Below are 22,682 nucleotides of genomic sequence, written 5' to 3' on the forward strand. Positions count from 1 at the left end.
CTTCTTTCCTGTCTCTGTTCCCCGTCTCTGTTCCCCGGCTCTCTACTTTCCTGTCTCTGTTCCCCGGCTCTCTACCTTCCTGTCTCCGTGTTCCCCAGCTCTCTACTTTCCTGTCTCTGTTCCCCGGCTCTCTACTTTCCTGTCTCCGTTCCCCGGCTCTCTACTTTCCTGTCTCCGTTCCCCGGCTCTGTTCCCCGGCTCTCTTCTTTCCTGTCTCTGTTCCCCGGCTCTCTACTTTCCTGTCTCTGTGTTCCCCGGCTCTCTACTTTCCTGTCTCTGTTCCCCGGCTCTGTACTTTCCTGTCTCTGTTCCCCGGCTCTCTACTTTCCTGTCTCTGTTCCCCAGCTCTCTACTTTCCTGTCTCTGTTCCCCGGCTCTCTTCTTTCCTGTCTCTGTTCCCCGTCTCTGTTCCCCGGCTCTCTACTTTCCTGTCTCTGTGTTCCCCGGCTCTCTACTCTCCTGTCTCTGTTCCCCGGCTCTCTACTTTCCTGTCTCCGTGTTCCCCGGCTCTCTACTTTCCTGTCTCCGTGTTCCCCGGCTCTCTACTTTCCTGTCTCCGTGTTCCCCGGCTCTCTACTTTCCTGTCTCCGTGTTCCCCGGCTCTCTACTTTCCTGTCTCCGTGTTCCCCGGCTCTCTACTTTCCTGTCTCCGTTCCCCGGCTCTCTACTTTCCTGTCTCTGTGTTCCCCGGCTCTCTACTTTCCTGTCTCTGTTCCCCGGCTCTCTACTTTCCTGTCTCTGTTCCCCGGCTCTCTACTTTCCTGTCTCTGTTCCCCGGCTCTCTACTTTCCTGTCTCTGTTCCCCGGCTCTCTACTTTCCTGTCTCTGTTCCCCGGCTCTCTTCTTTCCTGTCTCTGTTCCCCGGCTCTCTTCTTTCCTGTCTCTGTTCCCCGGCTCTCTTCTTTCCTGTCTCTGTTCCCCGGCTCTCTTCTTTCCTGTCTCTGTTCCCCGTCTCTGTTCCCCGGCTCTCTACTCTCCTGTCTCTGTTCCCCGGCTCTCTACTTTCCTGTCTCCGTTTTCCCCGGCTCTCTACTTTCCTGTCTCCGTGTTCCCCGGCTCTCTACTTTCCTGTCTCCGTGTTCCCCGTCTCTCTACTTTCCTGTCTCCGTGTTCCCCGTCTCTCTACTTTCCTGTCTCCGTGTTCCCCGGCTCTCTACTTTCCTGTCTCCGTGTTCCCCGGCTCTCTACTTTCCTGTCTCCGTGTTCCCCGGCTCTCTACTTTCCTGTCTCCGTTCCCCGGCTCTCTACTTTCCCGTCTCCGTTCCCCGGCTCTCTACTTTCCCGTCTCCGTTCCCCGGCTCTCTACTTTCCCGTCTCCGTTCCCCGGCTCTCTACTTTCCCGTCTCCGTTCCCCGGCTCTCTACTTTCCCGTCTCCGTTCCCCGACTCTCTACTTTCCCGTCTCCGTTCCCCGACTCTCTACTTTCCTGTCTCCGTTCCCCGGCTCTCTACTTTCCTGTCTCCGTTCCCCGGCTCTCTACTTTCCTGTCTCTGTGTTCCCCGGCTCTCTACTTTCCTGTCTCTGTTCCACGGCTCTCTACTTTCCTGTCTCTGTTCCCCGGCTCTCTACTTTCCTGTCTCTGTTCCCCGGCTCTCTACTTTCCTGTCTCTGTTCGCCGGCTCTCTTCTTTCCTGTCTCCGTTCCCAGGCTCTCTACTTTCTTGTCTCTGTTCCCCGGGCTCTCTACTTTCCTGTCTCCGTTCCCCGGCTCTGTTCCCCGGCTCTCTTCTTTCCTGTCTCTGTTCCCCGGCTCTCTACTTTCCTGTCTCTGTGTTCCCCGGCTCTCTACTTTCCTGTCTCTGTGTTCCCCGGCTCTCTACTTTCCTGTCTCTGTGTTCACCGGCTCTCTACTTTCCTGTCTCTGTGTTCCCCGGCTCTCTACTTTCCTGTCTCTGTTCCCCGGCTCTCTACTTTCCGGTCTCTGTTCCCCGGCTCTCTACTTTCCTGTCTCCGTGTTCCCCGGCTCTCTACTTTCCTGTGTCCGTGTTCCCCGGCTCTCTTCTTTCCTGTGTCTGTTCCCCGGCTCTCTTCTTTCCTGTCTCTGTTCCCCGGCTCTCTTCTTTCCTGTCTCTGTTCCCCGTCTCTGTTCCCCGGCTCTCTACTTTCCTATCTCTGTTCCCCGGCTCTCTACTTTCCTGTCTCCGTGTTCCCCGGCTCTCTTCTTTCCTGTCTCTGTTCCCCGGCTCTCTACTTTCCTGTCTCTGTGTTCCCCGGCTCTCTACTTTCCTGTCTCTGTTCCCCGGCTCTCTACTTTCCTGTCTCTGTTCCCCGGCTCTCTACTTTCCTGTCTCTGTTCCCCGGCTCTCTACTTTCCTGTCTCTGTTCGCCGGCTCTCTTCTTTCCTGTCTCCGTTCCCCGGCTCTCTACTTTCTTGTCTCTGTTCCCCGGGCTCTCTACTTTCCTGTCTCCGTTCCCCGGCTCTGTTCCCCGGCTCTCTTCTTTCCTGTCTCTGTTCCCCGGCTCTCTACTTTCCTGTCTCCGTGTTCCCCGGCTCTCTACTTTCCTGTCTCCGTGTTCCCCGGCTCTCTACTTTCCTGTCTCCGTTCCCCGGCTCTCTACTTTCCTGTCTCTGTGTTCCCCGGCTCTCTACTTTCCTGTCTCTGTTCCCCGGCTCTCTACTTTCCTGTCTCTGTTCCCCGGCTCTCTACTTTCCTGTCTCTGTTCCCCGGCTCTCTACTTTCCTGTCTCTGTTCCCCGGCTCTCTACTTTCCTGTCTCTGTTCCCCGGCTCTCTACTTTCCTGTCTCTGTTCCCCGGCTCTCTACTTTCCTGTCTCTGTTCCCCGGCTCTCTTCTTTCCTGTCTCTGTTCCCCGGCTCTCTTCTTTCCTGTCTCTGTTCCCCGGCTCTCTTCTTTCCTGTCTCTGTTCCCCGGCTCTCTTCTTTCCTGTCTCTGTTCCCTGTCTCTGTTCCCCGGCTCTCTACTCTCCTGTCTCTGTTCCCCGGCTCTCTACTTTCCTGTCTCCGTGTTCCCCGGCTCTCTACTTTCCTGTCTCCGTGTTCCCCGGCTCTCTACTTTCCTGTCTCCGTGTTCCCCGTCTCTCTACTTTCCTGTCTCCGTGTTCCCCGTCTCTCTACTTTCCTGTCTCCGTGTTCCCCGGCTCTCTACTTTCCTGTCTCCGTGTTCCACGGCTCTCTACTTTCCTGTCTCCGTGTTCCCCGGCTCTCTACTTTCCTGTCTCCGTGTTCCACGGCTCTCTACTTTCCTGTCTCCGTGTTCCCCGGCTCTCTACTTTCCTGTCTCCGTTCCCCGGCTCTATACTTTCCCGTCTCCGTTCCCCGGCTCTCTACTTTCCCGTCTCCGTTCCCCGGCTCTCTACTTTCCTGTCTCCGTGTTCCCCGGCTCTCTACTTTCCTGTCTCCGTGTTCCACGGCTCTCTACTTTCCTGTCTCCGTGTTCCCCGGCTCTCTACTTTCCTGTCTCCGTGTTCCGCGGCTCTCTACTTTCCTGTCTCCGTGTTCCCCGGCTCTCTACTTTCCTGTCTCCGTTCCCCGGCTCTCTACTTTCCCGTCTCCGTTCCCCGGCTCTCTACTTTCCCGTCTCCGTTCCCCGGCTCTCTACTTTCCCGTCTCCATTCCCCGGCTCTCTACTTTCCCGTCTCCGTTCCCCGGCTCTCTACTTTCCTGTCTCCGTTCCCCGACTCTCTACTTTCCTGTCTCCGTTCCCCGACTCTCTACTTTCCTGTCTCTGTTCCCCGGCTCTCTACTTTCCTGTCTCCGTTCCCCGGCTCTCTACTTTCCTGTCTCTGTGTTCCCCGGCTCTCTACTTTCCTGTCTCTGTTCCCCGGCTCTCTACTTTCCTGTCTCTGTTCCCCGGCTCTCTACTTTCCTGTCTCTGTTCCCCGGCTCTCTACTTTCCTGTCTCCGTTCCCAGGCTCTCTACTTTCTTGTCTCTGTTCCCCGGGCTCTCTACTTTCCTTTCTCCGTTCCCCGGCTCTGTTCCCCGGCTCTCTTCTTTCCTGTCTCTGTTCCCCGGCTCTCTACTTTCCTGTCTCTGTGTTCCCCGGCTCTCTACTTTCCTGTCTCTGTGTTCCCCGGCTCTCTACTTTCCTGTCTCTGTGTTCCCCGGCTCTCTACTTTCCTGTCTCTGTGTTCCCCGGCTCTCTACTTTCCTGTCTCTGTTCCCCGGCTCTCTACTTTCCGGTCTCTGTTCCCCGGCTCTCTACTTTCCTGTCTCCGTGTTCCCCGGCTCTCTACTTTCCTGTGTCCGTGTTCCCCGGCTCTCTTCTTTCCTGTGTCTGTTCCCCGGCTCTCTTCTTTCCTGTCTCTGTTCCCCGGCTCTCTTCTTTCCTGTCTCTGTTCCCCGTCTCTGTTCCCCGGCTCTCTACTTTCCTATCTCTGTTCCCCGGCTCTCTACTTTCCTGTCTCCGTGTTCCCCGGCTCTCTTCTTTCCTGTCTCTGTTCCCCGTCTCTGTTCCCCGGCTCTCTACTTTCCTGTCTCTGTGTTCCCCGGCTCTCTACTTTCCTGTCTCTGTTCCCCGGCTCTCTACTTTCCTGTCTCTGTTCCCCGGCTCTCTACTTTCCTGTCTCTGTTCCCCGGCTCTCTACTTTCCTGTCTCTGTTCGCCGGCTCTCTTCTTTCCTGTCTCCGTTCCCCGGCTCTCTACTTTCTTGTCTCTGTTCCCCGGGCTCTCTACTTTCCTGTCTCCGTTCCCCGGCTCTGTTCCCCGGCTCTCTTCTTTCCTGTCTCTGTTCCCCGGCTCTCTACTTTCCTGTCTCCGTGTTCCCCGGCTCTCTACTTTCCTGTCTCCGTGTTCCCCGGCTCTCTACTTTCCTGTCTCCGTGTTCCCCGGCTCTCTACTTTCCTGTCTCCGTGTTCCCCGGCTCTCTACTTTCCTGTCTCCGTGTTCCACGGCTCTCTACTTTCCTGTCTCCGTGTTCCCCGGCTCTCTACTTTCCTGTCTCCGTTCCCCGGCTCTCTACTTTCCTGTCTCCGTTCCCCGGCTCTCTACTTTCCTGTCTCCGTTCCCGGCTCTCTACTTTCCTGTCTCTGTTCCCCGGCTCTCTACTTTCCTGTCTCCGTTCCCCGGCTCTCTACTTTCCTGTCTCTGTTCCCCGGCTCTCTACTTTCCTGTCTCCGTTCCCCGGCTCTCTACTTTCCTGTCTCTGTGTTCCCCTGCTCTCTACTTTCCTGTCTCTGTTCCCCGGCTCTCTACTTTCCTGTCTCTGTTCCCCGGCTCTCTACTTTCCTGTCTCTGTTCCCCGGCTCTCTACTTTCCTGTCTCTGTTCGCCGGCTCTCTTCTTTCCTGTCTCCGTTCCCCGGCTCTCTACTTTCTTGTCTCTGTTCCCCGGGCTCTCTACTTTCCTGTCTCCGTTCCCCGGCTCTGTTCCCCGGCTCTCTTCTTTCCTGTCTCTGTTCCCCGGCTCTCTACTTTCCTGTCTCTGTGTTCCCCGGCTCTCTACTTTCCTGTCTCTGTGTTCCCCGGCTCTCTACTTTCCTGTCTCTGTTCCCCGGCTCTCTACTCTCCGGTCTCTGTTCCCCGGCTCTCTACTTTCCTGTCTCCGTGTTCCCCGGCTCTCTACTTTCCTGTGTCCGTGTTCCCCGGCTCTCTTCTTTCCTGTCTCTGTTCCCCGGCTCTCTACTTTCCTGTCTCTGTTCCCCGGCTCTCTACTTTCCTGTCTCCGTGTTCCCCGGCTCTCTACTTTCCTGTCTCCGTGTTCCCCGGCTCTCTACTTTCCTGTCTCCGTGTTGCCCGGCTCTCTACTTTCCTGTCTCCGTGTTCCCCGGCTCTCTTCTTTCCTGTGTCTGTTCCCCGGCTCTCTTCTTTCCTGTCTCTGTTCCCCGGCTCTCTTCTTTCCTGTCTCTGTTCCCCGTCTCTGTTCCCCGGCTCTCTACTTTCCTGTCTCCGTGTTACCCGGCTCTCTTCTTTCCTGTCTCTGTTCCCCGTCTCTGTTCCCCGGCTCTCTACTTTCCTGTCTCTGTTCCCCGGCTCTCTACTTTCCTGTCTCCGTGTTCCCCGGCTCTCTTCTTTCCTGTCTCCGTGTTCCCCGGCTCTCTACTTTCCTGTCTCTGTTCCCCGGCTCTCTTCTTTCCTGTCTCTGTTCCCCGGCTCTCTACTTTCCTGTCTCTGTTCCCCGGCTCTCTACTTTCCTGTCTCTGTTCCCCGGCTCTCTTCTTTCCTGTCTCTGTTCCCCGTCTCTGCTCCCCGGCTCTCTACTTTCCTATCTCTGTTCCCCGGCTCTCTACTTTCCTGTCTCCGTGTTCCCCGGCTCTCTTCTTTCCTGTCTCTGTTCCCCGGCTCTCTACTTTCCTGTCTCTGTGTTCCCCGGCTCTCTACTTTCCTGTCTCTGTTCCCCGGCTCTCTACTTTCCTGTCTCCGTTCCCCGGCTCTCTACTTTCCTGTCTCCGTTCCCCGGCTCTCTACTTTCCTGTCTCCGTTCCCCGGCTCTCTGCTTTCCTGTCTCTGTTCCCCGGCTCTCTACTTTCCTGTCTCCGTTCCCCGGCTCTCTACTTTCCGGTCTCTGTTCCCCGGCTCTCTACTTTCCTGTCTCCGTGTTCCCCGGCTCTCTACTTTCCTGTGTCCGTGTTCCCCGGCTCTCTTCTTTCCTGTCTCTAGTCCCCGGCTCTCTTCTTTCCTGTCTCTGTTCCCCGGCTCTCTTCTTTCCTGTCTCTGTTCCCCGTCTCTGTTCCCCGGCTCTCTACTTTCCTGTCTCCGTGTTCCCCGGCTCTCTTCTTTCCTGTCTCCGTGTTTCCCGGCTCTCTTCTTTCCTGTCTCTGTTCCCCGGCTCTCTACTTTCCTGTCTCTGTTCCCCGGCTCTCTTCTTTCCTGTCTCTGTTCCCCGGCTCTCTACTTTCCTGTCTCTGTTCCCCGGCTCTCTACTTTCCTGTCTCTGTTCGCCGGCTCTCTTCTTTCCTGTCTCCGTTCCCCGGCTCTCTACTTTCTTGTCTCTGTTCCCCGGGCTCTCTACTTTCCTGTCTCCGTTCCCCGGCTCTGTTCCCCGGCTCTCTTCTTTCCTGTCTCTGTTCCCCGGCTCTCTACTTTCCTGTCTCTGTGTTCCCCGGCTCTCTACTTTCCGGTCTCTGTGTTCCCCGGCTCTCTACTTTCCTGTCTCTGTTCCCCGGCTCTCTACTTTCCGGTCTCTGTTCCCCGGCTCTCTACTTTCCTGTCTCCGTGTTCCCCGGCTCTCTACTTAACTGTGTCCGTGTTCCCCGGCTCTCTTCTTTCCTGTCTCTGTTCCCCGGCTCTCTACTTTCCTGTCTCCGTGTTCCCCGGCTCTCTACTTTCCTGTCTCCGTGTTCCCCGGCTCTCTACTTTCCTGTCTCCGTGTTCCCCGGCTCTCTTCTTTCCTGTGTCTGTTCCCCGGCTCTCTTCTTTCCTGTCTCTGTTCCCCGTCTCTGTTCCCCGGCTCTCTACTTTCCTGTCTCTGTTCCCCGGCTCTCTACTTTCCTGTCTCCGTGTTCCCCGGCTCTCTACTTTCCTGTCTCCGTGTTCCCCGGCTCTCTACTTTCCTGTCTCTGTTCCCCGGCTCTCTACTTTCCTGTCTCTGTTCCCCGGCTCTCTACTTTCCTGTCTCCGTGTTCCCCGGCTCTCTTCTTTCCTGTCTCTGTTCCCCGGCTCTCTACTTTCCTGTCTCTGTTCCCCGGCTCTCTACTTTCCTGTCTCTGTTCCCCGGCTCTCTTCTTTCCTGTCTCTGTTCCCCGTCTCTGTTCCCCGGCTCTCTACTTTCCTGTCTCTGTTCCCCGGCTCTCTTCTTTCCTGTCTCTGTTCCCCGTCTCTGTTCCCCAGCTCTCTACTTTCCTGTCTCTGTTCTCCGGCTCTCTACTTTCCTGTCTCTGTTCCCCGGCTCTCTTCTTTCCTGTCTCTGTTCCCCGTCTCTGCTCCCCGGCTCTCTACTTTCCTATCTCTGTTCCCCGGCTCTCTACTTTCCTGTCTCCGTGTTCCCCGGCTCTCTTCTTTCCTGTCTCTGTTCCCCGGCTCTCTACTTTCCTGTCTCTGTGTTCCCCGGCTCTCTACTTTCCTGTCTCTGTTCCCCGGCTCTCTACTTTCCTGTCTCTGTTCCCCGGCTCTCTACTTTCCTGTCTCTGTTCCCCGGCTCTCTACTTTCCTGTCTCTGTTCGCCGGCTCTCTTCTTTCCTGTCTCCGTTCCCCGGCTCTCTACTTTCTTGTCTCTGTTCCCCGGGCTCTCTACTTTCCTACTCCGTTCCCCGGCTCTGTTCCCCGGCTCTCTTCTTTCCTGTCTCTGTTCCCCGGCTCTCTACTTTCCTGTCTCCGTGTTCCCCGGCTCTCTATTTTCCTGTCTCCGTGTTCCCCGGCTCTCTACTTTCCTGTCTCCGTGTTCCCCGGCTCTCTACTTTCCTGTCTCCGTTCCCCGGCTCTCTACTTTCCTGTCTCCGTTCCCCGGCTCTCTACTTTCCTGTCTCCGTTCCCCGGCTCTCTACTTTCCTGTCTCCGTTCCCCGGCTCTCTACTTTCCTGTCTCTGTTCCCCGGCTCTCTACTTTCCTGTCTCCGTTCCCCGGCTCTCTACTTTCCGGTCTCTGTTCCCCGGCTCTCTACTTTCCTGTCTCCGTGTTCCCCGGCTCTCTACTTTCCTGTGTCCGTGTTCCCCGGCTCTCTTCTTTCCTGTCTCTCTTCCCCGGCTCTCTTCTTTCCTGTCTCTGTTCCCCGGCTCTCTTCTTTCCTGTCTCTGTTCCCCGTCTCTGTTCCCCGGCTCTCTACTTTCCTGTCTCCGTGTTCCCCGGATCTCTTCTTTCCTGTCTCCGTGTTCCCCGGCTCTCTTCTTTCCTGTCTCTGTTCCCCGGCTCTCTACTTTCCTGTCTCTGTTCCCCGGCTCTCTTCTTTCCTGTCTCTGTTCCCCGGCTCTCTACTTTCCTGTCTCTGTGTTCCCCGGCTCTCTACTTTCCTGTCTCTGTTCCCCGGCTCTCTACTTTCCTGTCTCTGTTCCCCGGCTCTCTACTTTCCTGTCTCTGTTCCCCGGGCTCTCTACTTTCCTGTCTCCGTTCCCCGGCTCTGTTCCCCGGCTCTCTTCTTTCCTGTCTCTGTTCCCCGGCTCTCTACTTTCCTGTCTCTGTGTTCCCCGGCTCTCTACTTTCCGGTCTCTGTGTTCCCCGGCTCTCTACTTTCCTGTCTCTGTTCCCCGGCTCTCTACTTTCCGGTCTCTGTTCCCCGGCTCTCTACTTTCCTGTCTCCGTGTTCCCCGGCTCTCTACTTAACTGTGTCCGTGTTCCCCGGCTCTCTTCTTTCCTGTCTCTGTTCCCCGGCTCTCTACTTTCCTGTCTCCGTGTTCCCCGGCTCTCTACTTTCCTGTCTCCGTGTTCCCCGGCTCTCTACTTTCCTGTCTCCGTGTTCCCCGGCTCTCTACTTTCCTGTCTCCGTGTTCCCCGGCTCTCTTCTTTCCTGTGTCTGTTCCCCGGCTCTCTTCTTTCCTGTCTCTGTTCCCCGTCTCTGTTCCCCGGCTCTCTACTTTCCTGTCTCTGTTCCCCGGCTCTCTACTTTCCTGTCTCCGTGTTCCCCGGCTCTCTACTTTCCTGTCTCCGTGTTCCCCGGCTCTCTACTTTCCTGTCTCTGTTCCCCGGCTCTCTACTTTCCTGTCTCTGTTCCCCGGCTCTCTACTTTCCTGTCTCCGTGTTCCCCGGCTCTCTTCTTTCCTGTCTCTGTTCCCCGGCTCTCTACTTTCCTGTCTCTGTTCCCCGGCTCTCTACTTTCCTGTCTCTGTTCCCCGGCTCTCTTCTTTCCTGTCTCTGTTCCCCGTCTCTGTTCCCCGGCTCTCTACTTTCCTGTCTCTGTTCCCCGGCTCTCTACTTTCCTGTCTCCGTGTTCCCCGGCTCTTTACTTTCCTGTCTCCGTGTTCCCCGGCTCTCTACTTTCCTGTCTCCGTGTTCCCCGGCTCTCTACTTTCCTGTCTCCGTGTTCCCCGGCTCTCTTCTTTCCTGTCTCTGTTCCCCGGCTCTCTTCTTTCCTGTCTCTGTTCCCCGTCTCTCTACTTTCCTGTCTCTGTTCCCCGGCTCTCTACTTTCCTGTCTCTGTTCGCCGGCTCTCTACTTTCTTGTCTCTGTTCCCCGGGCTCTCTACTTTCCTGTCTCCGTTCCCCGGCTCTGTTCCCCGGCTCTCTACTTTCCTGTCTCTGTGTTCCCCGGCTCTCTACTTTCCTGTCTCTGTGTTCCCCGGCTCTCTACTTTCCTGTCTCTGTTCCCCGGCTCTCTACTTTCCTGTCTCTGTTCCCCGGCTCTCTACTTTCCGGTCTCTGTTCCCCGGCTCTCTACTTTCCTGTCTCCGTTTTCCCCGGCTCTCTACTTTCCTGTCTCTGTGTTCCCCGGCTCTCTACTTTCCTGTCTCTGTTCCCCGGCTCTCTACTTTCCTGTCTCTGTTCCCCGGCTCTCTACTTTCCTGTCTCTGTTCCCCGGCTCTCTACTTTCCTGTCTCTGTTCGCCGGCTCTCTTCTTTCCTGTCTCCGTTCCCCGGCTCTCTACTTTCTTGTCTCTGTTCCCCGGGCTCTCTACTTTCCTGTCTCCGTTCCCCGGCTCTGTTCCCCGGCTCTCTACTTTCCTGTCTCCGTTCCCCGGCTCTCTACTTTCCTGTCTCTGTGTTCCCGGCTCTCTACTTTCCTGTCTCTGTTCCCCGGCTCTCTACTTTCCTGTCTCTGTTCCCCGGCTCTCTACTTTCCTGTCTCTGTTCCCCGGCTCTCTACTTTCCTGTCTCTGTTCCCCGGCTCTCTACTTTCCTGTCTCTGTTCGCCGGCTCTCTTCTTTCCTGTCTCCGTTCCCCGGCTCTCTACTTTCTTGTCTCTGTTCCCCGGGCTCTCTACTTTCCTGTCTCCGTTCCCCGGCTCTGTTCCCCGGCTCTCTTCTTTCCTGTCTCTGTTCCCCGGCTCTCTACTTTCCTGTCTCTGTGTTCCCCGGCTCTCTACTTTCCTGTCTCCGTGTTCCCCGGCTCTCTACTTTCCTGTCTCCGTGTTCCCCGGCTCTCTAATTTCCTTTCTCCGTGTTCCCCGGCTCTCTACTTTCATGTCTGTTCCCCGGCTCTCTACTTTCATGTCTGTTGCCTTCCCTGTTTTTTTTCTTCCCCACTCTTGACCCTCTATCAAGTTTTACTTGTCTTTCTCACCCCCTCAGTCTCTACTCCTCCCTCTCTATTCTTTGTCACCCTCTAACTCCCCCTATCTGTCTCCCACCCTTTCTCTTCAAATGTACCCCCTCCCTCCCCCTGTCTTTTCTCTGTCTGTCCATCTCCCCAGAGGCAGGAGAATGAATGAGGGCAGCCCTGATCTTTCAGTCTCTCAACATTAGAGGATGGCAGAAAGGGATGGTTAAAAGGGGAGAGAGCGATACATGCGTATGTGAGCCTCAGCTCTGACGCCAATGGACTCGTGAGCGTGCGTGTGTGTATCCTGTGTGTGTGTGTGTGTGTGTGTGTGTGTGTGCGTACGCCCATGTGTGTTGTAGGAGCTGGCAGTGACGTGGGAGTGTTAGCCATTCTGTTTGAGCAGGCTCTGACTTCAAAGGGGGAGCTGGGGAGCTGCGCTGAAGCCTGGGGTCTTTAATGTGTGTGTGTAGTGTGTGTGTGTGTGTGTGTTGGAGCTTTTGGAACAGGGGGGGATTCCAATAGATCCTCGAACCCACTAACTTCATATGCATACTCATGTTCCCCTCACTGGTGTGTTTCACTCTTCAAATATCTCCCTATCCCTCTGCCAAGGTATGTATGACATGTGCATGGGCACAGTTTTTTGTTCTTCTATACTGTGGGTGAGTGACAGCAAATCTACACAAGTGTGTGTAGCGATGCATCGTGGATCTGTGTATTTATGTGTAGCTATGCATAGTGTTTGTGTGTGTCACCTCTCTGCGTGATGCGTTGGCTCTGTTTTCGAACGCGGGCGTTCCTCAGGAACCTCCACTCCCTCTCTTTCCTCACCTGACTCTCCACATCATGCTCCTCTGGAATCTAGAGAGAGAGAAAGAGAGCGAGAAAAAGTTCACATACACTTAGGTTGGAGTCATTAAAACTCGTTTTTCAACCAATCCACAAATTTCTTGTTAACAAACTATAGTTTTGGCAAGTCAGTTAGGATGTCTACTATGTGCATGACAAGTACATTTTCAAACAATTGTTAACAGACAGATTATTTCACTTATAATTCACTATCACAATTCCAGTGGGTCAGAAGTTTACATACACTAAGTTGACTGTGCCTTGAAAAACAGCTTGGAAATTCCAGAAAATGATGTCATGGCTTTAGAAGCTTCTGATAGGCTAATTGACATCATTTGAGTCATATAGAGGTGTACCTGTGGATGTATTTCAAAGCCTACCTTCAAACTCAGTGCCTCTTTGCTTAACATAATGGGAAAATCAAAAGAAATCAGCCAAAAATTGGAGACCTCCACAAGTCTGCTTCATCCTTGGGAGCAATTTACAAACGCCTGAAGGTACCACGTTCATCTGTACAAACAATAGTATGCAAGTATAAACACCATGGGACCACACAGCCATCATACCACTCAGGAAGGAGATGCGTTCTGTCTCCTAGAGATGAACGTACTTTTGTGCGAAAAATGCAAATCAATCCCAGAACAACAGCAAAGGACCTTGGTGAAGATGCTGGAGGAAACTGGTACAAAAGTATTTATATCCACGGTAAAACGAGTCTTATATCGGCAAAACCTGAAAGGCTGCTCAGCAAGTAAGAAGCCACTGCTCCAAAACCGCCATAAAAAAGCCAGACTACGGTTTGCAACTGCACATGGAGACAAAGATCGTACTATTTGGAGAAATGTCCACTGGTCTGAGGAAACAAAAATAGAACTGTTTGGCCATAATGACCATCATTATGTTTGGAGGAAAAAGGGGGATGCTTGCAAGCCGAAGAACACCATCCCAACAGTCAAGCACAGGGGTGGCAGCATCATGTTGTGGGGGTGCTTTGCTGCAGGAGGGACTGGTGCACCTCACAAAATAGTGGCATCATGAGGGAGGAAAAGTATGTGGTTATATTGAAGCAACATCTCAAGACATCAGTCAGGAAGTTAACACTTGGTCGCAAATGGATCTTCCAAATGGACAATGACCCCAAGCAGACTTCAAAAGTTGTGGCAAAATGGCTTAAGGACAACAAAGTCAAGGTATTGGAGTGGCCATCACAAAGCCCTGACCTCAATCCTATTGAAGATTTGTGGGCAATACTGAAAAGTGTGTGCGAACAGGGAGGTCGACAAACCTGACTCAATTACACCAGCTCTGTCAGGAGGAATGGGCCAAAATTCACCCAACTTATTGTGGGAAGCTTGTGGAAGGCTACCTGAAACGTTTGACCCAAGTTAAACAATTTAAAGGCAATGCAACCAAAATACTAATTGAGTTTATGTAAACTTCTGACCCAGTGGGAATGTGATGAAAGAAATAAAAGCTGAAATCAATAATTCTCTCTACTATTAATCTGACATGTCACATTCTTAAAATAAAATGGTGATCCTAACTGACCGAAAACAGGGAATTTTTACTCGGATTAAATGCCAGGAATTGTGAAAAACTGAGTTTAAATGTATTTGGCTACGGTGTATGTAAACGTCCGACCTCAACTGTACCCGTTGTATTTCTATTAGATTGAATAGGGTAGAAGCAGGTCTAAACTGGAAGTGGTTACAGCGCTAAAAGAGGAAGACACTTGCTTCCCTTCCTCTCGCTCCCCTCCAATTATACTCCTTCATGGTCTTGCATAAAGACAAGAGCTTCTTGATACTGGGCTAAATGAACATGGTGGCCTCTCAGGCTGCTAAGTGTTCTCTCCCACGTTTCAAACCACCCTCATCCTCTTCCTGCCCATCTAACACTCTTATCTCACCCTCTCCTCTCGTTCTGTCATCCCATTCTTTGGAATGATGGGTTAATGAGATAAATGAAGAGGATCGCCTCGTAGGCTTGAAGTGTTAAAAGCTCTATCCTTGCTTGTCCTCTCATCTCTCCTCCCCCTCTATCCATTCCTTAACACCTCCCTCCTTCCCTCGCTCTCCATCCATCCATCACCTCTCTGAGGGCTGCCTCAGGTTGTGTTGAGGGGTTTTCTCCTCCCTCACACTCCCATAGCCCCCTGTTTCTCTCCATCCATTCATCCCTCTCTTTCTGAGGGCTGCCTCAGGCTGTGTTGAGGGGTTTTCTCCTCCCTCACACTCCCATAGCCCCCTCTTTCTCGCCATCCATTCATCCCTCTCTTTCTGAGGGCTGCCTCTCAGGTTGTGTTGAGGGGTTTCCTCCAACCCTTAGTCCCTGACAGGGGGAAAATCATTAGCGAACATCAATGGAGGTCGTCTGTTGTAATTGCAGAGGGCAAGGAAGGGATTGAGTTGGAGTGTTTCCGTGTGTGTACGCGTGTCTGTGCATGCATGCATTTGTGTGTAGATCTGTGTGTGTTTCTAAGTGGAGGTGTGTGCATGTCTGTTTCTGTGCGTCCGTGTGTGCGTACATGTCCCTGTGTGTATAGCTGTAACCATTAGCATTATGGACAGGGCTGGTAATGCACAGAGAAAGGCTGTAATGGAGTGTAATGGTGGAGGGTTGTGAGGCCAGACTGTTGCTGCTTATTAAGTACATGCCCCACCAGGCTCCCTGCTCTGCCCTCTGAATACTAAACACTAACAGAGCAGCCACACACTGATTGCATCCCAAATGGCACCCTAGTCCCTATGTACTTTTGACCAGGGCCCATAGTGCGTTTTCTAGGGGATAGGGAGCCATTTCGGACACAGCCACTGACTGCTACTGCAGCTGCAACCGCATGTGGATTCATATGCTCTGGTAATCACCACCAAGCACTCACAGTGACATAACATGTAGAGGGGTGGAGGGAGGGACAGCTGGAGAGGGGTGGAGCGAGACAGGGATGGTAGAGAGAGAGCGAGTAGAAGGGTGGAGAGAAAGAGTAGAAGGGGGGGGGGGGGGGAGAGAGAGTAAAAAAGGGGGGAGAGAAAGAGGGTAAAAGGGGAGAGAGAAAGAGTGGAAGGGGGATAGAAAAATAATGATTAATTAAAGGAAATAGCGTGTGCAAGTCACTGTTTGCTTGGACATCTCTACAGTGCTAAGACACGAAGGCCGGCCTCAGTCAGAGCTGATGAGTGTGTGTGTGTAGGTGTGTGTGTCAAGGTGAGAGGCTGTCATGATGCTGGGTCTCAGCTAGGGCTGCAGGATATGGGCTAATAATCTAATTAGCATGACATTGAATGAAAAAAGCCAGGTACAGTAGAAGTTGTGATAGGGTAGGCACCAAAGTGTTGGTCAGTTTCCCAGGGGATCCTTATTACATTTGAATGTTACATTCATGGCGCAAAAAAAAATGCGATATGGATATCTCAGCCCTATATGGATATCTCAGCCCTATATGGATATCTCAGCCCTAAATGGATATCTCAGCCCTATATGGATATCTCAGCCCTATATGGATATCTCAGCCCTATATGGATATCTCAGCCACTAATGTGGGACATTACACACTGACTGTACAATGACCCTGTCTGAGAAAGGAGGGAGACACCCCCCCACACAAAAGCTCTGCTAATGGTTATACACACACACCTCGTACTGCTGACACATTGATATGATAACCTGTGTACAGACTTTCAGACACAAAGGATCTTTATGGGAGCATTCCAGAAATTGCAAACACAGCTTTCTCATTTGTACTTCTGCAAAGTGCATACCTCTCCCTCTCTCTTCCCTCTCTCTCATCCGTCTCAACTCACCCCATCACCCCTTCTATACCATGTCCCCACTTTGTTCCTGCCTCTCTGTACTGTTTCTCAAGACCCTTCTCTCTTTTCCACCTACAGTCTCTCACCATCCGTCTCTCTCTTTCCCTCTCTCACCTCCAGACCCGAGTCAGTTTGGCAAAGTCAAGACGAGCTGACAACGTTTATTTTTCTCTTCTTTCTTCCAGAGGAGAGGATGGAGAGATGAAAGGCTGGTTTGAGAAAGCGTTGGAGGGTGTAGCGGCTCCTATAACTGCATTATAGTTATAACTGTGTGTGAGAATGTGTGTGTGTGCACGCATGTGCGTGTGTGTGCGTGTGTGTGTGTATGTGTGGAGACAGCCATACACATGACTCAGCTGCTTCCTCTGACCATCAAAGGAAGGTCAGGTGCTGTAACAGCCTAAACAGATTCCTTGAACAGGTACTGAAGACACACTACAGCGCGCGCGCGCAGGAGGGACGGCAAGAGAGAGAGTGTGAGAGCGAGAGTGTGAGAGAGAAAGAAAGAGGGATGAAAATAGAAAGAGAGAGAGAGAGAGAAGTGTAGTACAGTACCTTCATAACAGGCTGAGCAAAGTACTTGGCGCTCCAGTCACACAGCCCTGTAGACAGGTTGGCATTCATGTAGGCCTTGTGACCTCCTGGGTCATCTGCATCATCCCCGGCCTGACACACACACACACACACACACACACACACACACACACACACACACACACAAAATTAAAAATATTCTCATTTTAAACACACTACCACCAATACACACCACCTCACTCTCAGAATTCACTGTAAAAGATCATCCAAAAATAAGTGTCTGGGAGTTCTCTTTCGTAATTAATCAAACAGACTAAATTGACTAAAATTAAGCAAGTAAAGCTAAAGAAGTTCTGCAGAAGCATTCATTGAGCAATTGAGGTAGTTAGCATAACATTCTTGTTTAAATGGGTATGCTAGTGGAGTTCTGAGACCTCATTTCTCAACTGCCCCGTCTTCCTTTTTACTATCGACTTCGGAAGAAAGTTAAAGTCGCTGTCCCTCAACAAGTTCTTACGTTTTTCCTTAAGAAACCAGTTAAACAGAAATGAGTTCTTAGACGTCAGGGTACCTGTTCAGAGCCGGAGGGCCCCTTGTCGAACATCTTGCGCGTGCGGGGGAACTGGTGGGAGTGGGGGGCCTGTCCGCCCAGCGTGGGGGTGTAGGGGGGTCGCGTGGGGAGCTGTTCTCCACCACGTGTCGGGGGTTTGGGCACCTCGTTGGTCAGACTGGAGCTGCTGGCACTGGGCATGGGGGGAGAACCACTGGGGGAAGAGGCAGATTTGGGAGGGAGAGGGAGGTTAGTGTAGGTGGCAGGAGAGCATTGGTGAGAAAATGAGGACGGTGGACGTAAAGTAGTGTGTGTGTGTGTGTGTGTGTGTGAGTCTGCTACGCCAATATTCCTGGTAGGGTTAAGAATACGAGGACTGTGTGTAATATGAGTTGAGCGTGCATCTTGTGTGTGTGCATGTCACTCACCCTGCCTGGTGGATGTGTGCCCCCTTGCTGGTGGGGCTGGCGGGGGCCGACTGGGTGAGAGAGCCAGAGTCCAGGATCCTCTGGGGCCGAGCGTTCATAGTGGCCTGGGGAGACAGAGACAGAGACAGGGCCTGAGAGACCGGCGACAGGAGGAGAAGAGAGATGGAGAGACCGGAGACAGGAGGAGAAGAGGGAGACAGGAGGAGAAGAGAGAGCAGGAGTACAAAAACAGAGGAATGAAAATAGCCATGAAGAGCTCAATGTAACATAAAACATAAGCAAACAGGCTACACCATACTTTGTCAGGAAACTTACTGTCCTATGTTCTGTAACTTGAACAGTTGGGTGAACTTCTACTGTATTTCAACATATTACCCTTCAACAAATGATCTATACAACAACACCAGCAACAGCCAGACACCTTGAAATCCTCCCGGTACTGCACCGATCAAGAACAGAATCAACGCCAGTATACACTGTAACAGCTATTCACCAGAGGAGAGTAAAACAAACTCAATAAGGGAAAGCTGATGAATAACAGCGAGTTGTTTACAAAAAGCCAGAGCAGAGAGAAAAACCTGGTTGGCTTTAGGAGATCCAGTTAACACCAGCAAACAAACACATTCTACCATCTGGAATTGCCTTTTGATTTGATTTCTATGCTAATTACCAGTGGTAGTGTGTGTATGTGAGTTTTGCGTTTACTACGATACGTGTGTGTGTGTGTGTGTGTGTGTGTGTGTGTGGGTGGGTTGCGGCAGCATCAATTACTTGTGTTTGCAGGCGAGCGCTTCATTAAAAAGAAGCACAGAAATGACAGTCGTTACGGACGGACCGTCACTACTCTGGGAGGCTTCACAAACTGCAGTATAAAATATGAATAAGGTGGGAGAAAACAAGTAATCATCACACCACCACCACACTGGCACATTGTAACGCCACACTAACACAGAGAAAGCATTTAGGCAACAATCCCTTAACATACACACAGGCACAAACAGACACCATCACACCATCACAGAGAAGCAGCATTTTTTTTCTTCTTTTTGGACAGAAATCTTCAAAAGGGTAACATTTCTCTCATCTCCCACTGGGAGCCTTTTGCTAAGTGTTTATTGAGATGCTCATACCAACTAAGGAACAATGGAGATTAGCTTGCCCTCTGTACAAAGCGAGTCCAGGTATCGTTATTAAACAATAGTCACAGCAAGCGGAAGAAGAGGAGGAGAGAGAATAGCAAAAGGAGGAAGATGTGAAAGGTGCCATTTCACCACAATCAGTAAGAGGAGCTGGTGATGAAGTCGGTTTGACAGCGTAAGAAATTGAATTACCGAGATGTTATTTCCCATGTTACATACACAGTCATAATGATTCTTGCATGGAAGACAATAGGTATCGTTACCCCACAGACTAAGCTTCCTGTATGCAAAACATACCATTGTTGAGTGAGTGTGTCCCATAATTGTATGGTATAAAGTGCTTGGCTTCGAACCGACGATTCCACCATTGGCACATCGTCATGGGGGGAAAACAAGACGCGTATCGTTCCCCAACAGGCAACGCTTCCCAGCATAATGCATGCAAAACATTACATAGAATTGCTGCGTAATTGTGTCCAATAATTGCATGTCATTTAAGTGCCCGGCTGGTTCAAACCAACTCGTTCCACCAGCAGTGTGAACATAGTCATCTTCGCCGCATTGGTGCACGGTTTCCCCACAGACAACGCTTCCTACCGTAATGCACTCAAAACATGACATATTGTTGCATAATTGCACGTTGCCGAGTTCAGACGCGTCCAGTTCCGCCCCCGGTGCACTTAACGGAGACGCCAACACGGCGGCGCTGTGGAACATCCTGTCCCCCCCCCCCCCCTCTCTACTTACTTCCCTTACTTATTCATCACTTCCAAAAGCCAAGCTAACAAAATACACACAACTAGAGAGATACTGTAGAGTATATATATATATATATATATACACACCCTGTTATCACAAGGGGCTTCCCGGCGGGCCAGGAGACCTGCAACCCGACTGCTACTGCAGCAGGCAACGTTCACGGCATCTAGGTCCCAAATGGCACCCCATTCCCCTATTTAGTGCACTACTGGGCCCTGGTGAAAAGTCGTGCACTGTGTAGGGAATAGGGTGCCATTTTGGGATGCATCCCCAGCCAGTATCGCTGTACTTGTGAGTGTTGAATGATTCAAAAGGGGGATTTAAATGTTCTGCGGGCGCACAAAAGTACAGAACACCTCCCTGATCAACGATAATAGCCCTGTGAAGTGGTCTCAAACTAAGGTGTGATTGGTTGGAAAGGGGACGTGGTCTGATGGAAGGAGCTATCTGATTGTTGGGGGAGTACCGAGAGGGAGGGATTGTGGTGATTTTCTGCTGTGTAAGGCAGTAAGGCCCAGAGATTGTGGGTTGAGAAGAGTGGGTAGGTCATGATCTCATGCAGTGGGTTTTAGAGCTTTTTCTACCAGTGTTTCCCCGAATGTGAGACATTCATCAAGCCTGATTCCAGATCAGTTTGTGCTCTCTTGCTAACTCCTACTGGTGGTCTGTGGGAGTCGGCACAAAAGAAAACCAGATCTGGGACCAAAAAGGGGTATTCATTAGGAACCAAACAGAAGCAAACAGGCTGAAATGGGAAGGGATCTACCTGCACTTCTGCAATAAGAAACCCTGTTGAAGGCTAACATTCACCCACAATGCACCGGGACGACTGATATTAGAGTGTGAGAGAGTAGCCAAGACTCCCATCCAAATTCTACTTCAATCTTATCATCACAAAGTATGGACCACATACAAAAAAATGTGCAATTAACCTTTATGCTTAAACCTCTTAAGGGGCGGCAGGTAGCCGAAAGGTTGCTGGATCGAATCCCCGAGCTGACAAGTTAAAAATCTGTCATTCTGCCCCTGAGCAAGGCAGTGATCCCCGGGCGCCAAAGATGTGGATGTCGATTACGGCAGCCCCAGGCAGCCCCCCCCCCCCCCACCTCTCTGATTCAGAGGGGTTGGGTTAAATGCGGAAGACACATTTCAGTTGGACAACTGATTAAGTACCACCCTCTCCCCCCCCTAAAAAATGCACTAAATGTTCATTTGGAGAACATAGAGCCTGCGTGCGTTTCACACTTCCATCCTCCTTGGCACCTGGCAACTAGGCGCTAAAAATCCTAATTAAAACAGAATTGGATTTGCTCGGTTGGACACTTAAACCAATGAGATCATTTCTCTGCTTGTCAAGGGAAGGCTGTCGAGAGCTCCGGCTTCTCCGGACGCAGGCTGCACCAAACCGCTACACACTCCAGTCAATAATGTGTTTAGCACGGGACACTGAATACCGGGATTGACACTTGCTTTTAAGCGTGTGTGTGTGTAAAGTTGTGGGTAGACCCTCTTTGTTCTTCCCTCTGAAGTGCTGTCAGGCTGAGGAGTGTGTGACGACTAGGTAAGTGGAGAATCCCTGCATCCGTGTGAGATGGCTTTTTCTTGTTGACGGGAGTAAAGTTGAGGTTTCCAGTTTTATCAGTGGCATGAACAGGATGCACACGGCATACAGCGTCCAATGGAATGCTTTTACACGCAGGTTCTTTAGCGACAACAAGAACGCGAACATAAAGTCAACGCCTCAGTAGGATGGAATGGGTTGCATAAGCGTTATTACAGGAAGACAATTTACAGTGCAATAATTTTTTGTGCGTGTCTGTATGTCACATCACAGACAGTTTAAGTCGTCGCCATTCGCATTTGCTTGTTCATTAACTTTCATTCCACCGGGTAAGTGGTTAGAGGGGGAAAAAAGTCTCTACAGCAACGATCATTTAGAGGTTAAATCAGTCCATCTGAACCTGAATGTATCGTGAGGGTGGGGCTGATAAAAGAAAATCCTCCTAAAATCATCTTAGGAAGGAAAACCTCCGGGAGATGAAACAACCACTGCAATAGAGAGATGATAGTTCCTCCCGTGCTCATCTACAGGCGGATCAAAAGAGCAGGAAAAAACAAAGAGAGAGATGTGCATCCCAAATGACACCCTATTCACCATGTGGTGCACAACTTGAATAGGGGGTCATTTTGGGACACGTGCAGAGATAAACATTAGAGTCTGTTGCAGTGCCTCATTCATTAGAGTCTGTTGCAGTGCCTCATACATTAGAGTCTGTTGCAGTGCCTCATACATTAGAGTCTGTTGCAGTGCCTCATACATTAGAGTCTGTTGCAGTGCCTCATACATTAGAGTCTGTTGCAGTGCCTCATACATTAGAGTCTGTTGCAGTGCCTCATACATTAGAGTCTGTTGCAGTGCCTCATACATTAGTGTCTATTGCAATGTAATATCGAATAAGTCCTGTTTTTTTTTTTTTTTACGGGGCTTCAGTGGGAAGCCCTAAAGATGAGATGAACAGTTCTGGGGGACTGCAAGGAACTGAGAATGTAGCAGTGGACCACATTGTATATTTTAAAAAATACTGTCCCATCATACATTAGAGTCTACTGCAATGTTTCATACATTAGAGTAGTGGTCGCCAATCGCGATCAACTGGTCGATCTTCAAGGCATTCCTAGTCGATCACCAAATATTTCTGCAGAAAAGCCAACGAACGATAAAGGCTTGCGATCCGTTTTAAAACTATTATTTTCTTTTTCATCGTGTTGAGCTGTTGCCGGTAGGTGTAAAATAAAAAAGATAATAATTTCAATTTAGGCTAAACAGTGCCTCAACAAGTGCTGAACCAACTGCTCTATTTTGTTATCAAAGCTCGAGTTCTGAAATATAATATGGTCTGATTAACAATATTGGAAGGCCAATCGTACAGCCAATATGCTGTGATAATGTATTAGGCCTACAGCCCAAACCTCCTTCCTACAAAACTGTATGTGTGAGGTTTAATGTAAAAAAATATATATAATCTGAGCAATAGATCTCAGTTTGCTTTTTGACTGCGAAAGTGATCTTGACTCAGAAAAGGTTGGTGACCACTGCATTAGAGTCTGTTGCAGCGTTTCATACATTAGAGTCTATTGCAATGTAATATCTAATAAGTCTTGTTTTTTTTTATGGGGCTTCAGTGGGAAGCCCTAAAGATGAGATGAACAGTTCTGGGGACTGCAAGGAACTGGTGTTGTCAGCAGCAAATACAAGGGGTCTCTCTCCAGCGCGAGGCGCAACAATGGTTATTACACCTCCTTAAGTCACGGCAGGCTTCTCCTCTCTGCAGTGGCTGGCCCGAGGGAGTCGTTTCGCCTTAATTGCATTTGCACAAAAGTAACGGTCTCGAGGTGGTGAAAATGTCAGGGAAGAGGGAGAATGAGTGTGTGTGAGAACGAGAGAGTGAGTGTGTGTGTGTGTGTGTGTGTGTGTGTGTGTGTGTGTGTGAGAATGAGAGAGTGGGTGTGCGTGTATGAAACCACATGACCTTTTCAAAGCATAAGAACACCCCTAAAGAAAACCAAACAACAGACACACAGCAGAGGGAGAGAGA

General features: G+C 51.2%; 1 protein-coding gene across 7 annotated transcripts in view; it reads right to left on the reverse strand.

Annotated features, from left to right (window-relative positions):
* Positions 1–22,682, reverse strand: part of LOC110485936 (regulatory-associated protein of mTOR) — a 202,750-nt gene that overhangs the window by 20,150 nt on the left and 159,918 nt on the right. For 4 of the 7 annotated variants that reach the window (XM_036940604.1, XM_036940600.1, XM_036940603.1 and 1 more), the window contains exons 23-26: positions 17,189–17,319; positions 16,782–16,974; positions 16,232–16,342; positions 11,774–11,879 (exon numbers count right to left, since the gene is read on the reverse strand). In XM_036940604.1, coding sequence (XP_036796499.1) covers positions 11,774–11,879; positions 16,232–16,342; positions 16,782–16,974; positions 17,189–17,319 — 541 coding nt within the window. The remainder of the gene's footprint in view (positions 1–11,773; positions 11,880–16,231; positions 16,343–16,781; positions 16,975–17,188; positions 17,320–22,682) is intronic. The other 3 variants (XM_036940605.1, XM_036940602.1, XM_036940601.1) reach the window with 1 other exon arrangement.

Source organism: Oncorhynchus mykiss, chromosome 13 (assembly GCF_013265735.2).
Source record: "Oncorhynchus mykiss isolate Arlee chromosome 13, USDA_OmykA_1.1, whole genome shotgun sequence".
NCBI classification, from domain to species: Eukaryota; Metazoa; Chordata; class Actinopteri; order Salmoniformes; family Salmonidae; genus Oncorhynchus; species Oncorhynchus mykiss.